Source organism: Schistocerca cancellata, chromosome 2 (assembly GCF_023864275.1).
Source record: "Schistocerca cancellata isolate TAMUIC-IGC-003103 chromosome 2, iqSchCanc2.1, whole genome shotgun sequence".
NCBI classification, from domain to species: Eukaryota; Metazoa; Arthropoda; class Insecta; order Orthoptera; family Acrididae; genus Schistocerca; species Schistocerca cancellata.
In genome coordinates this window covers 871488616-871504411 of record NC_064627.1, presented here as the reverse complement: position 1 = coordinate 871504411, position 15796 = coordinate 871488616, and the positions used below count along the sequence as shown (strand labels likewise).

At 41.3% G+C, this 15796-nt stretch overlaps 1 protein-coding gene across 4 annotated transcripts in view; it reads left to right on the top strand.

The window, feature by feature from the left end:
* Positions 1 to 15796, top strand: part of LOC126162826 (protein Mpv17-like) — a 62346-nt gene that overhangs the window by 43110 nt on the left and 3440 nt on the right. For all 4 annotated transcript variants that reach the window (XM_049919586.1, XM_049919585.1, XM_049919587.1 and 1 more), the window contains one exon: positions 12419 to 12640. In XM_049919586.1, the coding sequence (XP_049775543.1) occupies positions 12419 to 12640 (222 nt within the window). The remainder of the gene's footprint in view (positions 1 to 12418; positions 12641 to 15796) is intronic.

Sequence of the window (15796 nt, the reverse complement as noted above, 5' to 3'; positions counted from 1 at the left end):
TCCCTTACCTATCTTGCGTCACATTCCACCTTCTGATAACGGTCGGGAAGAGTGCGCTGCTCTTCAGTCTGGAACCGCGCGACCGCTACGGTCGCAGGGTCGAATCCTGCCTCGGACTTGGATGTGTGAGATGTCCTTAGGTTAGTTAGGTTTAAGTAATTCTAAGTTCTAGGGGACTGATGACCTCAGATGTTAAATCCCATAGTGCTCAGAGCCATTTGAACCATTTGAAGTGCGCTGCTGCTTGAACATCGGGGAGTTGTTGATAACCCTGACCTTCCATAATTGAGTGATGCATATTCTGTGGAGCGAAAAAGATTGAGATCATTCAGTGCCATCAATGAAAGGAAACGCTGCTGGCAACAAAACTGTCCTCCACGATGTCTGAAACTGCCTTGCTTTCAGGAGAAACTCCCTGGATTTGATTAGTCTCGGGCAATTTGTACTAATCTAAATCGTATCCAAACGGGCCACGGATGATGTGCAGACGCTCTGCACAAATGGGGGAAATCATCACCATCTGGTGATTGTGGAATCGGACGATAGACAGTTGCTCATGTTGTACCAACATGTTTTGTAGTGTCTGTAAGATTTCCTCACAACTACTGGAGTGATAAAATACATGAAAGACCAGAGAACTTTCTCTAGACAGGGTCTCCATTGAAAATGTCGGTTAAAAGGAAAGAAAGTGTGCCTTTTGAGGCAATTAAGCGTGTACGAAGTTCGTATTCATTAAAATCATAGAGAGAACTTTGGATCGCTATGAGAAAAGTGAGCGTATTGTTGATATTCAGCGGGCTTTAGGACTTGAGAACTACTTGTGGCAATGTAGAATCAATTCGAAAAACTGCTCAATCATCAACTGACTTACGCTTGACTAGAGTGACCAAATCTCACTCGAAGGCAATGGAAAGAAATTGTAAGCCACTGGACTGAACACCACAACCAGTAGCACATGCCTCCCTCTGGAGCTGTTATTCAGGCTAAAGCCAAGAGCTTGTATGCAGATTTAACGAAAGAAGAGGGCGATCCAGCAAATTTCGTAGCCTTTCAGGTTGGTTTGTTCGCTTCAAGTACCGTTTTGGCTTTCACAACATTAAAATGACAGAAGAGAGCGCTGCGTCAGACGAAGTTGGAGCTGAGGAATTTAAAAAGAGGTTTAAAGAAATTGTGACAGAGAAGGCTGTCCTGCAAAGTAGGTTTTCAGCCTTGATGAAACGGGCTCCATTTTGGAAACAATTTATTTTTTCTTTTGAAGAAAAAACAGCACTTGGATTTATGGCTGCCAAAGACCGATGCACCCTTCTATCCGGAAGAATCCTAGAGCAGTGGTCCCCAACCTTTTTACCTGTGCGGATCAGCTGTTTTATAAAAAAGTCTCAGAAGGTCAGTAGCTAGGAAAAAAATATAAACACACACACACACACACACACACACACACACACACACACACACACACACACAGACAGAGAGAGAGAGAGAGAGAGAGAGAGAGAGACTTCATTTTAACTGAAGACACTGATACATCTCGAAAACTACAAATCGAATCAAGGAAAGTCAGAATTCCAATTTGTTTGTCTCGGAGAGGGACATCCAGTGATAACTTTGAAATCTTCGCTAGGAATCCCCTTTTTTCATTGCAGATTACGATTCTACGGCAAAATCTACATACGTTTTGTCTGTAACATTTTCATCGTCTGTTGTGATCGTTGTGATCAGAGGAATGGAAATGAGTACACAATCGTAATTTACGACATGCTGCTCAATGGCCCTTGAATATCCAATGGCACATGGGACCCCACATCCATGCTTCGGGGGTAAGACAGGCCATTACGTCATAACGTCTGTTTGGAAACCCTATCGCAACGTCGTATACCTCCTGCATATCGAATAGGGAACTACTCTACGCGCCACTGTGGCCGTAGCTCGAGGTGAACGCCACTCTGCTTGTCCAATTATAATAAGTGTTCAAGCGTAGTACCGCTAGCTTCAATACACTTAGTGATCCGCTTTTCAAATGACCATACACAGAACAGAAGGAGGTCTGCGGAAATGCCAGCACAGGCGTTTCTGATGCGATCGAGCGTGTCTTCACAGCCTGTGGGCACTTGCTGGTACATCTATATTTTAAATATCCCCACATAAAGAAATCCTGTGACATCAAATCCGGCGCCTAGGACGACAATTAATATCGCCACCTCTGACGATTGACCGACCAGTGTAAACACTGTCTAATATCTCCCGTGCTTCAATTATGTAATGCGCTGGGCAACCGTCACGCTCAAACCACAAACGTTATCGAATGCCCAGGACGACATCCTGCAATAGTTCCGGTAGTTCATGTACCAAAAACGTTCCATATTTGCGTCCATTCAACGTGCCGTCAATAAAATACAGACCATAAACATTATTTATATAGACTGCAGCGGCGAGTGAAAATTTGTACCAACGTCGAGAATCGAACCCTGGTCTCCTGCTTACTAGGCAGGTGCGCTAGCCACTAAACCACCTTGGCATAGCGGTTCACACAACTGCACGGCTTATCCCTGACACGCCTCCCTCATCGATCCGGATTCTCACTGCCGCCCCAGACTACATTAAATTCCCCCTTACACATGAATAGAATTTCCGCGGCTCTCCATGTTCTGGAATAGCACCTCAGTACCTGCACCTGCATTTCAGGCTCGATCACAGCACCGTACGACGTTGATACCAATAAAGTCTCTGAAATTGTGTTATATCATTACAGATCAATGAAGTTCTTTCCCATGATGCCACACAATACGTTAACCGATCAAGGACGTTGATGGTCAACTTGCGTAACCAGTGGGAATTGTCTACACTCCAGTAATGCACTTTAAGCCAGTTAACGCTACCATGATTTGTGAATGTAGTCTTATCGTAAAATAGCACCTCGGCAAAGAACTTGGGGGTTGTTCGCATTTGTTGACGTTCTCATTCACAAAACACTACCTGGTTATGGAAATCGGTGCCATGAAGATCTTGATGCAGTGACACACGATGTGGATGATACGACGATGCAGTGTTGTGACCATACTACCCACGGACATACCGGAATCGCGGTGTAATTGCCGGGCGCTAATCTTGCGTTGTGTACTATCGCTAGGACAGCTATTTTATTAGCTTCTCTCTTGAAAACGCTCGGCATACAAAGCAACAGCAGCGTCAACATTTCTTCTACATTCTCCTTAAATCAGAATCATTTCAGTTTTTTCTTCTGTGGCTGCAACATTCATCGTCCTCTTGCACGTCTGTCCTCCAAATGATACGTAGGTACGCAAGCAATAAACACTGCGCAAGTATTGTAATGTTTAGAGCTGATATCTGTTCTACGTCTGCACGATACGCGAGCTTCAGTCGAAGTGTACTACTGCCTCTTTTAATAGTCGCAGTTCGCTAAGCGGCCATGGTGGCGCGGCGAGTAGTTCCCTGTTCGAAGTGTCTGAAGAATATAACGTTGCGAATGCGGTTTCTAATTAGACGTTATGAAATATTGGCCTGTCCTATCCTTGTAGCATGGAGGTGGAGTCCCATGTGCCATTGGATGTTCAAGGGCCATTGAGTAGTATGCCGTAAATTACGATTGTGTACCCATTTTTATTCCTCAGATTACAGCGCCATCTGTGGCGAAACGAAGGAAATGCTTCAGACGAAACGTATGTAGATTTTTCAGTAGATTCATAATCTGAAATAAAAAACGAAGAATTGCCACTGAAGATATCAAAGTAGCGCCCCTCCCTCCCACCCGCCACCCATGCACGGAGTGGGTTAGCGGGTCGAGTGTAGTATCGTTGGATGTCCCCCTCCGAGACAAACAAATTGGAATTTTGGATTTTTTTTTGATTCAGTGTGTAGTTTTCGAGATATTTCAGTGTCTTTAGTTAAGATGAACTCCCTACATATAAAGGGCGATTCACGTGACACCTCTTTTATTTTGTGAACGGTTCCAGTTATCGAAACGAGGTTGTTTTTCGGCAAATGATAGTACAGTAAGGGGCATGTGCATGTGATGAAGGTTCTTAACTCTTATTGCTCGAGATATAGAAGCAAGTACGATTTTTAAAAACAGTATGATATGCTTTTTTGCGGCATCCGAGAGCGCTTGAAAAGACGAGTGCAGTGACATAATGCTTGTTAATGTTCAGGCTGAAACCTTTCGTAAAGGAATCCGAGAAACATTCAAATACTAAAACGTAAGTCGTCCGGAAACGCTCATGCCATGCTACGTCGTTGCATCAAGCCTTTCGACTGGTTACATGTCTGCAATGCAGAACTAGCAGGAATTGTGTCGTCTATCGGCATGCCATTTCTGCTACAACATTCCTTGCATGCAGACATATACAACAGTGAGGTGAATTCAAACACGTTCTATTATATGGCGATGATGGCACGAGACATATTAACGAGGGAATGTGGGAGAAGCGGGAGGAGTGTCATCCGCATTTTGCATCGACATAAATTCCCCCCTTATCTTCTGTCGCTACATCAGGCACTCGGAGGACATGAGTTCAAAAGTAGTATAGAATTTTGTTGGTTTGTTTTGCATTGGTTGGGAGACGACGCTATGTTTTTCCAACGTGTGCTCGTTACCGACGAAGCAGCATTTACGAACCACGATAATACAAATTTAGGTTACATGCGCTACTGCCCAGCTGAAAATCCACGCTGGCTTCGCCGAGTAGAACAACGACCGTGAGCGTAAACACGTGGTGCGGCGTCACAGGAAATTCCATTGCGAGAAATTAATTCATGCCAAGGGTGTTAAAGGAGAATACGTATGCACACTTTCTTACAAACATTCTGTCTTTCTACAAGAGGTACCACTGAATAAGCACCAGTGTTTGTGTTTCTAACACAACGGCTGTCCAGCTCACTCGTGTTGCAACACAAATGCTGAAAGAAAAGTTTCCTGGTCTTGGATAGGACGGAGTGCTGCATATAGTAGATGGCCAGGTCTCTTAATTTGACTCCTCTTGATTTGTTTGTGTGGAAATCACTGAAAGATTCAGTCTATGATTAAGCCCCAAGTACGCAAGAGGACATGCGCCGTCGAATCGCAACAGCAGATTATCCATTGTACTTCCATCTGTTCATTTATCTCTCGAACGACGATTGCAAATGTGCAGTTGATAGTAAATAATTTGAGCACATACATATGTAAATTGTAAAACTGTTTCTTTAAGAAAAGTATTTATTTTATGATGACATTTCGTCAGTCATTCTGAATAAACTGTTTAGTTTATTTAAAGCATACAATTACAATTTCAATTACAATTTCGAGTAGTATTTATAGACGCATTTGTCCGTCAGCAAGTGATTTACTTTAAGAAGCATTTAGGTGTCTCCAGACAAAGACAGGTCAGGTATCAATTTTTTTCAAATCTAATAAAATTAACAAAGTAGTTTCCTTTTCTCCCTTAACTAGGTTTTTTTTTATAATCATGATGTATAAGTGAGCGACGTTTCTGTTTCGTATTTGACAGGTAAGCAGCAACGGGTAGGGTTAAAATGGAAAACTGCCTAACGAATCTGTAATTGTTTTCACAAAAATCTGGGACGTACACTCATTTGAAATAGTCTTCCTTCGTCTGATACGCCATAAGCTAGTATATGCCCTAGTTCCATATACAAAAATCATAGCTGACACTGTCTCTGCTTCTCATAGGAAATGAGGTTTTATTTTAGTAGCTTAAGGCTCTTTCTGCATATAACAACGGAGCCTCGTATGAGAGCTCTGCTTGGCGTTGTTTCCACCACAATAGCTGGCTCTGCCCACATTGCTTTCCAATTTTAGCAAATTTCTTGGATTCTTTTGCGAAGAAGTTCAACCTCAACATTAACAAGCGCTTTCACATACCGTTAAGAAACGTATGCTTCAGTATCTCTGTCGTTGCTAGAACCCACAGCAAGTGTCTCAGTGAATAGTAATTCAACAATATCTCCACGAGGACTGAGCGAAGTGGTGTAGTGGCTAACGCCCTCAACTCGCATTCGAGACAAGATATTAATTGTTGGATCGACCATCAATATATCGGTTTTCTGAAGTCACCCGTATCACTCCATACAAACGCCGGGATAGTTCCTTAAAAGGATGACGACCGTTTCCTTCCCCTTCAGTAGTAAGAAAACTGAACAAAGCTCTGTCTCTCACAATCTTAGGCGTGGACTGCAAGTAAAACATCAAACATCCCTCCTCCTCCTCGCGTCGGGATAGTAAATGAGCAAAATTCAAACGAATCGTTCTTATGAACAACTGTGTCTGAGAAACTACTAACTGTATAAATTACGATCGGATTGTAACACGTTATGTGTTTACGCCATGAGCAGCCAGCCAAAGCCGCGGGCCAGCCCTGTAGCGCGATATGTAGGAGGTGCAGTCCCAATAGTCTGGTGGCACACGATATTGGTAATTTTCACCATGAAAAAAGAATACTGGTAGTTCGTCGTAGAGCAGCAGGGTAGGTCTCGAAATGACAGAATGGGCCATTCCCTTGTGTGTGGTATAGGATAGCGATGGAGCATTTTAACTCTTATTTCATTCTGTTCTCGCTGACCTTCACGACTGATTAGTGACACCCCTGACCTCCTGATAATTTTTATCCTCTCTTCGACCTTCACCGGCGTCCACGGCCCAGTGCCACGGTGTCGGCGAGGCACAAGTGGCCGCGGCCCATGGGTTGGGAAGTTCTAGACCACTAAAGGGTTGGAACGAGAGCCGGCTGGGAATTCATTGGATATATGATACTGATTTAGTGAATTATTCTGAGTTTCCTTGTTAAATTTTTACGTGTAAAATTTTTGCATTAAAATGGTGTTTTATAAAAATTATGATAGCTATTTTATTATTTATATTAAGAAACACTGCAAATCTGAATTTAATATGTGCATAAAGAGGAACCTAACCCCAAATTTTAGATATAAAATGGCTCTCGATTTACGCGAATTCGGTAACCGCGGCAATTCCGCGGAATGTAACCATCGCGTATAGAAAGATTTACCCGTATGTTATGCTGTAGACCTGTGTTGAATAGCTGATATGTAATAGTTAAGTGGTCTTTGTATACGCGTAGCTATTCTTATGATTCAAAAACTTTTAATGTGTGCCATATGTTGGTGTAGCGGCAGCCGCCGAGTCGTGAGGACGCAGCGGAGTAGCAGAAGCAACACTTGTGTGAGAAACTGTAAATGAATTTAGTCTTTGTTTTTTGGCCTCGTGCTTCTGCAAAGAAGTGCACAGTACGTGTGTATTTTTTGTGGAAACTAGTGGTTAGAAAATTAATCGTAGTTTTTTGTTTTTGCGTAAGTCTGGTGAATATCGTTGTGTTGGGCGGCTTCCTAGAGTAAATTTTCCGTGTAGAGAAATTTATCTCTGTTTAATAGCTTGAGGTCTCAGATTTCAGTGAGAAATCAGCACACCAACTTTTCGTGTTACCTTATTCTCCTTTGGTATATTTTCAAACTCAGTAGCGCCATTTGAGACCTCATAACTATTTTATTCACAGTACGATATGGCTAGGGACTGTGCTTGTTGTGAGCGGACACAAGGAGAATTGGCTGCTGTCCGTATACAGCTGGAAGCTGCTTTGGCTACCGTCGACAAGCTTCTAGCTAATGCTCGTAGTTGTGGTGACGTCGGGGCGACAGTGACGAGACGTGCGACACCTTTGGTGCCACTTTAATTCCCTGGTGGCCCGGACGTCACTGCGGCTTCCGATACGCAACGTCTGACTAGTCCGTCCTCACTCCTTTAACAAGACAGTCGCGGTGTTCCAAATCCACAATGGATAAGAGTTTTAATTATCTTAATATTGGGTAGCGTAAGGTTAATAAAACAACGGGTTCACATAACAGAGACTTCAGTCATAGTATATTCTCCTTCAGTGTTTACGACAGTCTACCAACTCTGGGGTAACTTTTGGATTCTGCGACTAGAAACCACATGGTTTTGAGGCGAAGAACTCGCCGAACCATGTTCAGGGCGCATTTTCATTCGGAAGTTCCTTGAAGGTTGGTCGATAGAGAGCGGAAAAGGTGAAACTCTGTGGGCGCGAGATCAGGTGAATAATGTGGATGTAGAATGACTTCCCAACCCAACTCCTGTATAGCCTTTTTTTTTTTTTTGTCAGTGTAGGAAAATGCTGTCGGTCGTTATCGTGGAGCAGCATCACTTCACGCAGTCTTCCTGGTGGTTATTCTTCGACTGCATCTGCATGACGCCTCATTTGTTGACTATAAATGCCTTTATTGATGGTTACACACCGGGGAAGCGCTTCGTAGTACACCACATAGTCGCTGTTATTATTATTGTTTCGTGTCAGAAGAAAACTAAAACATTATTGCATACATTGCATATCGTCGCTGTTACACCAGATGCATATTGTACGTGGAGTTGCTGCTTTGTCTGGGCTGAATCATTCCTTTCTTTTCCGTATTTTATAATGAAGACGCTATTTCTCGCCACCAGTAACGATACAGAAAAGGAATGGTCGGTGGTTGTTCGCGAGCCAATTGATGACGAACAAGCATAGTTGCACATATGGCCACTCGTTGATTTTTGTGATTTTGGTTTAGAGCATGCGGTATCCATACACCCGATTTTTTAATCTTCCCCATTGCATGCAAATGTCGCACATGGTGGAATTATCCAGTTCATCTCGAGTGCACTGACCGATCATTATGGATTAAAACGTTTAAACGATCTTCGTCAAACCCCGAAGGTCTTCCCGAATATGGATAATCATTAATGTTAAAACTCTCATCCTTAAAACAAGAAAACCATTTTCTTGCCGTGCTCTGCCCAATGCCATTATCCCCATACACGGCGCAAATCTTTCTGGCTGCAACTGCAGCTGCACAGGTGAACTCAAATAGAAGAATATGTCGGAAATGTTCCGATTTCTCCACTTGGCACTTCGTTTTCTACCGCCCACAGCTCCGCTCACTTTCTCCAAATGACAAAAAGACAATATATAAGCTCAAATAGCAACAGCGAATTACAAATCAAAATGAAAATCGATAAATAAAGCCATAGCTATCAGATTATCAACCTGCAAAACAAAAACGCTACGGATATATGAACCAACCTAATTGTAACAAAACATTACTGTGACGCATAGTAATTCAGGGCTGCCAAACTAACAGCAGTTTTATTTCAGTACTCATGAAACTTTCATCGCTAGTAAGCTCGTTATTATTTCCTACCAACATTAGGTAAGTTTAAATACGAGAAAACTTGGCTGCGAAGCGTTGCGCTCCTTTCATCTCGTGATCGTACTTGTCGAATACGTTACCAGAGGGCATCGATCCTCCATAGCAAGCTGCAACGAATGCTAACAAGCGAGCAGTCTTTGAAGTCGGTCTGTGGCGGACTTGGCTTGTTAGACAGCAAGGAGCTGCGATAATTCATCCCAACCTTGTTAAACAGTTCGGCACGCCATACCTTTTGCGAAACTCTGCCGCCTAAATACACCGGGGGACTAATGGGCTTAAACTTCAGGAGTCTTTCGTGGCGACTGGGAGTAAACTCTACATATTTTATCACATTAATGAAAAGAAACGTGCAACACGTAGTAGTCTTATGGGAGATCGTGAAGCTGATGCCACGTATGACCGTTAGTGACGGAAACAAACGATTAAAGTTACAGACTGTTACTAGTAACCTAGAACCGCTCGGCCACAGCGGCCGGCTGAAGAAGTATCAGCAACCATACTGCAAAGAATGGTAGGAGCATAGTACAGCGCGGTGTTGCGTTGTAAGATATGCTCAGCGTGATTACAAATTATTTGCGTAACAATAATCATAAAAATTTGCACTTACTGTTACTTCATAGACGTAGTGAAGCCAAGTCTGAACTGTCCATGTCAACATTTGATTGCATATGCCTTTTTCAGCAAGAAAAAGTGTACATTATTGTCGTTGTTGGGAATTGCGATAACGAGTAATTATAACTTGTGTCTACTTTTGAGTGATTCTTTCGTGATAAATATAACATCATATCTGACGACTTTATTTTTGTTATTCGAGCAGAATAGACTGTGTGCTTGTACCGAGTTTTTAACATATCCTTTCTCACTCATCCTGATAAATAATGAAAACCCAATACTGTTCCCCACATATACTCATCATAATCACGTACACCAAATGGTGATTCTCAAACAATTCCAAACGCAAATCGTGACAATGGCGTCGGTCAGATAATCACTAGATCGTGAGCCACAGTAATAAGTTACAAGATCTTCAAGAAAACACTATCTATCTAACAGGCAGTGTTCTGAGTGACTGACTCGACATCGTCCAGCCCAACCCGCTTAGGATATAAACCTGCAATTTGGTTGGTTGAATTTGGAGGAGGGGACAAACAGCGAGGTCATCGGTCCCTTCGGATTAGGGAAGGATGGGGAAGGGAATCGGCCATGCCCTTTCAAAGGGACCATCCCGACATTTGCCTGAAGAGATTTAGGGAAATCACGGAAAGCCTATATCAGGATGGCCGGACGCGGGCTTGAACCGTCGTCCTCCCGAATGCGAGTCCGGTGAGCTAACCAATGCGCCACCTCCGTCGGTACCTGCAATTTGAAAAGGGTGTCGTTTAAGAATGGATTTCTCGAAACTCCCACCCCAAAGAGGTTGAAATAGGGTGTGGACAATTTCTTGAAAATGTGCCACTGTTAAGGCAGTTTTGAAGTTCTAGCAAATTGGTATTTTGTTTCTTGGTCAGAAATAAAGATATACGTGTTTCAGCATTTTTGGAAATTCCACCGCTAAGGGTTTAAAATAGTGAGTGAAAGTTTTTTTTAAATAAATCATTATTAAATTACTACTAAAGCATTTTTAAGGGTACAGCTATGAAAATAGGTATTTGACTTCTCAGTTGGAAATAAAAAAACTATGGGTTCATTGTTTTCGGTATTTCAAGCCATAAGAAAGCAAACGGTGGATGAAATTTTTTATTAAAGTATATCATTATGAGCGCATTTTTAAATCTAAACCTAAGAAAATTTGTATTTGGTTTCTCGATTAGAAATAAAAAAATACGTGTATCAGTTTTTGAAAATTCATCCCCCTAAGGGACTGAAATAGGAGGTGAAAAGTTTTATGAAATTATTTCATTATGAAAGCTAAATCTATAAAAAATTGTATTTGGCTTCTCGGTTTAGAAATTTAAAAAAATATGTATTTCCTGGTTTTGGAAGCTCAACCCCTATGGGGGTGAGATAGGAGATGAAAGTTTTTAATAGAAATACTTCATTATGAAAGCATTTTTGAAGATAATTATATGAAAATTTTTATTTGGCTTCTTACAAGTTAAAAAAATATTTGATTGTTTTTGGAAATTCGGTTCCTAAGAAGGTGAAACAGGGGATGAAAGTTTTTAAGAAAATGTTTCGTTATATTAAAAAAATGTAAAGCTAAATCTACGAAAGCTGCTATTTCACTTCTCGATTAGATAAAAAGAAGTATGTGTTCTGGGATGAAAGTTTCTATGGAAACATCGCCACAAACGCAAAAGGCATGATTAACGAACCTTGGACTCCAAGTATCAGAATCGTTTTTTATCAGAAGTACTTTCGGAAAGGGTGGTGCTTTCATGGCCTTAATTAGCATGAAAAGTTTAGAAGATGTTGCGGCTCGTGAACAACATAAAACTTCGATCAAAGAAAAACAAAAACTCTGTGCAGACCATGCAGTCTATGCGAGCAAAGCAGCGGTCGCTAAGCTATTTTTTAATATACCGGCGCATGTCAGAATAAAGCACGCATAGTTGTTCGCCAGTAGTAATAGCAGATGTCATCATATTAAGGCGCAAATCAAATGTGTATCGTTCTTTGCAGTGTATGTAACGTTCGTAGGGGCTGTGGTGTGAGAGTCTACTGGATTATTACGTTTTCCAGAGTGAGATATAGAAAAATTTGTTCCAAGATTCACACGTCTTTCTGCAATTGGCTGCTTTTCTGATCATCGACTTATAACTGTTGTCACTGAACTAAGGCATACTGATACTAGTGTGTCTCGTGTCCTGCTAGTGATTTTACTCTCATTTCATACAGTTATCCTTTTGGAAATTTCTTTGGCTCCATTAAATCTATTCAGTAGAAGCTGGGATGGTACCCCAAATAAGACCTAAGCTGCTTACTTTCTACACTATTCTCCAAAAGATTTTGAATTCTGGTTCTAGTAATCACACTATCGACAAGAAGCTGTATTCTAACCTTCTTTGTTTCTTTCTTTCCTTCCTTTCTTCCTTTCACCGTTTTACTGTCGTCATTGTACATAAAACTATTTAAAAAGTAATTCTGTAAGAGAACGCTGAATGAATGCAAGTTTTAATATTACTATGTTATCTAATTAAACTATCATTAGCGATAGATATTTGAATGAGTGTACATATTGTTGTAGGGTCCAGTTCTGCGAACGTGGTTTGGTTTCCTGGATTCCAGATTTAAAGGCAGGAGTGCGATAATCGTCGTGAAGAAGGTTGCACTTGATCAGCTGTGCTTCGTTCCAGTTTTCCTAGGCGTCCTAGTGTCGATTATTGGGTTTGGAAATGGAAAATCTGTAGATCAGGTGAAAGAGAAACTGCAAGCAGATTACCCGGATATTATGATGACTAACTATAAGGTAAGCGTAAATATAACATTTATGTTACACAAAATTAGACAGTAATTGTAGATAAGTAAGTATAGCAGTAAAAAAAAAAAAAAAAAAGAACTAATGTGATGAACACAAAAGGGATCTCTTCTCAATATTTAATAGCTTCCTACAAAATGTGTACATCCTTATGATAGAGAGAGCGTAGTTTACGCAATGAGATTTCTAATTTTAAAAGGTCTTGGCAAGTACGTCATCGATCGAAAAAGTGTAGAGACTGGATTAATGAATCACAGAGAAAATTTAAAGTGCTGGTTTTAAAGCTTCTGGTGTTTTACATAGTCTTCCATGCGCTTGGGTACAACACACAGACAGTTCATGAGAAACTGTCAGAAAAGTCCTTTTTTGGGATGTTGTTCTACTCGCGTGTCACAGTCGCACCTTCTTCAATCTTGGTTAGTCATCAGAGACCCATTCTGCATTTTGTCGTTTTATGTTGACTTGATAATACCAAGTCTCGTCGCAGGTGATGATTTTTTTTTTCAACAAAAGAATCATCTACGTGTTTGATTTCAATCAAGTTATGGCAAGCGTCCACAAACCGTCTCTTTTTGTTCGAGAGTCAAGGTATATGGGACAGACGTTGCACATACTTTTGTCTTCTTCAAAACGTTCTGGAGAATGTCTTGAACAATTTGTTTAGAGATGTTCAGTTCGCTGCTCCACTGCAATTTGTAACACAGCAACATTGACACACTAAAGATGCACGTCCCCAACTGATCCAGTTGATATCTATTGTTTACGGTTGTTAGTTCAAGCTGCCACCGTGGTTACTGCGCTGACGTCGCTTATCAGCTAGTCGTGTATATCAAGGAGGAGTATTGTGATTAGTTGGTCAAATCTACAAATATATCCACTGGACGAATCGCACACCGAATCACTGTATCTAGCACAATAAAGGGAAGAAATCGCTGTAACTAACCAAATAAAAAAAAACTTTGAATTACTAAGCCGATATTTAGCGAATTGCATAACTGTAGATAACGAACAGAAAATGGGGATACAATGCGAGTATGATTAGTAGTTTCAGGATATGGAACAAAGCATCTCACTCTTTATGGTGTATTAAAAGCAAAGCGTGAATCACCATCAGTGAAGATAAAAAAGGTCATTCCTAGGAGAAATTGCGCTAATATCGTGTAACTATAGAGCTTTAATAATTCCCTCAGATCGCCGATGAAGAGAGTGCACAAGGTTCTTCAGGTATGCCATGTCCAGTTGAAACCGTATCCTGTACATCTAGAAAATTTTGAGGATGCTGATTGCTAAATTTCAACCGGTGTTCCAAATAGTCCTCGGCATTTTACTTAGGATTAAGATCGGGTGATGCAGCGGTCATCCGAGATGCAATAGGATGACTGTTTGTCGGACCAGGAATGTGTGAATGCAGCCCTATGAACGCGACTGTTATCGTCGAACATGGGAGTGTCCGCAGTATACTCAACAGAAAGATGTTGAAGAAAGGCCAGCTTTTGCTCACCGATAATGTTGAAAATAAAATACTGCGTGAAGAGTTTGACAGAGCACTGAAAGACCTAAATCGAAACAAAGCCCCAGGAGTAGACAAAATTCCATTAAAACTACTGACAGCCTTGGGGGAGCCTGTCCTGACAAAACTCTACCATCTGGTGAGCAAAATGTACGAGACAGGCGAAATACCCTCAGACTTCAAGAAGAATATAGTAATTCCAATCCCAAAGAAAGCAGGTGTTGACAGATGTGAAATTTACCGAACTATCAGTTTAATAAGTCACGGCTGCAAAATACTAACGCGAATTCTTTACAGACGAATACAAAAACTGTTAGAAGCCGACCTCGGGGAAGATCAGTTTGGATTCCGTAGAAATACTGGAACACGTGAGGCAATACTGACCCTACGACTTATCTTAGAAGCTAGATTAAGAAAAGGCAAACCTACGTTTATAGCATTTGTAGACTTAGAGAAAGCTTTTGACAATGTTGACTGGAATACTCTTTCAAATTCTGAAGGTGGCAGGGGTAAAATACAGGGAGCGAAAGGCTATTTACAATTTGTACAGAAACCAGACGGCAGTTATAAAAGTCGAGGGACATGAAAGGGAAGCAGTGGTTGGGAAGGGAGTGAGACAGGGTTATGGCCTATCCCCGATGTTATTCAATCTGTATATTGAGAAAGCAGTAAAGGAAACAAAAGAAAAATTTGGAGTAGGAATTAAAATCTACGAAGAAGAAATAAAAACTTTGAGGTTCGCCGATGACATTGTAATTCTGCCAGAGACAGCAAAGGACCTGGAAGAGCAGCTGAACGGAATCGACAGTGTCTTGAAAGTAGGATATAAGATGAACATCAACAAAAGCAAAACCGGGATAATGGAATGTAGTCGAATTAAATCGGGTGATGCTGAGGGTATTAGATTAAGAAATGGGACGCTTAAAGTAGTAAATGAGTTTTTCTATTTGGGGAGCAAAATAACTGATGATGGTCGAAGTAGAGAGGATATAAAATGTAGACTGGCAATGGCACGGAAAGCGTTTCTGAAGAAGAGAAATTTGTTAATATCGAGCATAGATTTAAATGCCAGAAGTAGTTTCTGAAAGTATTTGTATGGAGTGTAGCCATGTATGGAAGTGAAACATGGACGTTAAATAGTTTGGACAAAAAGAGAATAGAAGCTTTCGAAATGTGGTGCTACAGGAGAATGCTGAAGATTAGACGGGTAGATCACATAACTAATGAGGAGGTATTGAGTAGGATTGGGGAGAAGAGGAGTTTGTGGCACAACTTGACTAGAAGAAGGGATCGGTTGGTAGGACATGTTATGAGGCATCAAGGGATCACCAATTTAGTACTGGAGGGCAGCGTGGAGGGTAAAAATCGAAGGAGGAGACCAAGAGATGAATACACTAAGCAGATTCAGTAGGATGTAGGCTGCAGAGGAGATGAAGCAGCTTGCACAGGATAGAGTAGCATGGAGAGCTGCATCAAACCAGTCTCAGGACTGAAGACAACAACAATAACAATGTTGAAAAATCCTGGTTCCTGTTTACGGTAACCAGAATGAGTGAGCCCAAATCATGCTGCGAAATCCACCCTCAAAAAATCACAAAACCACCTACGGCATGAACTACACCCTCACATACTAAGGA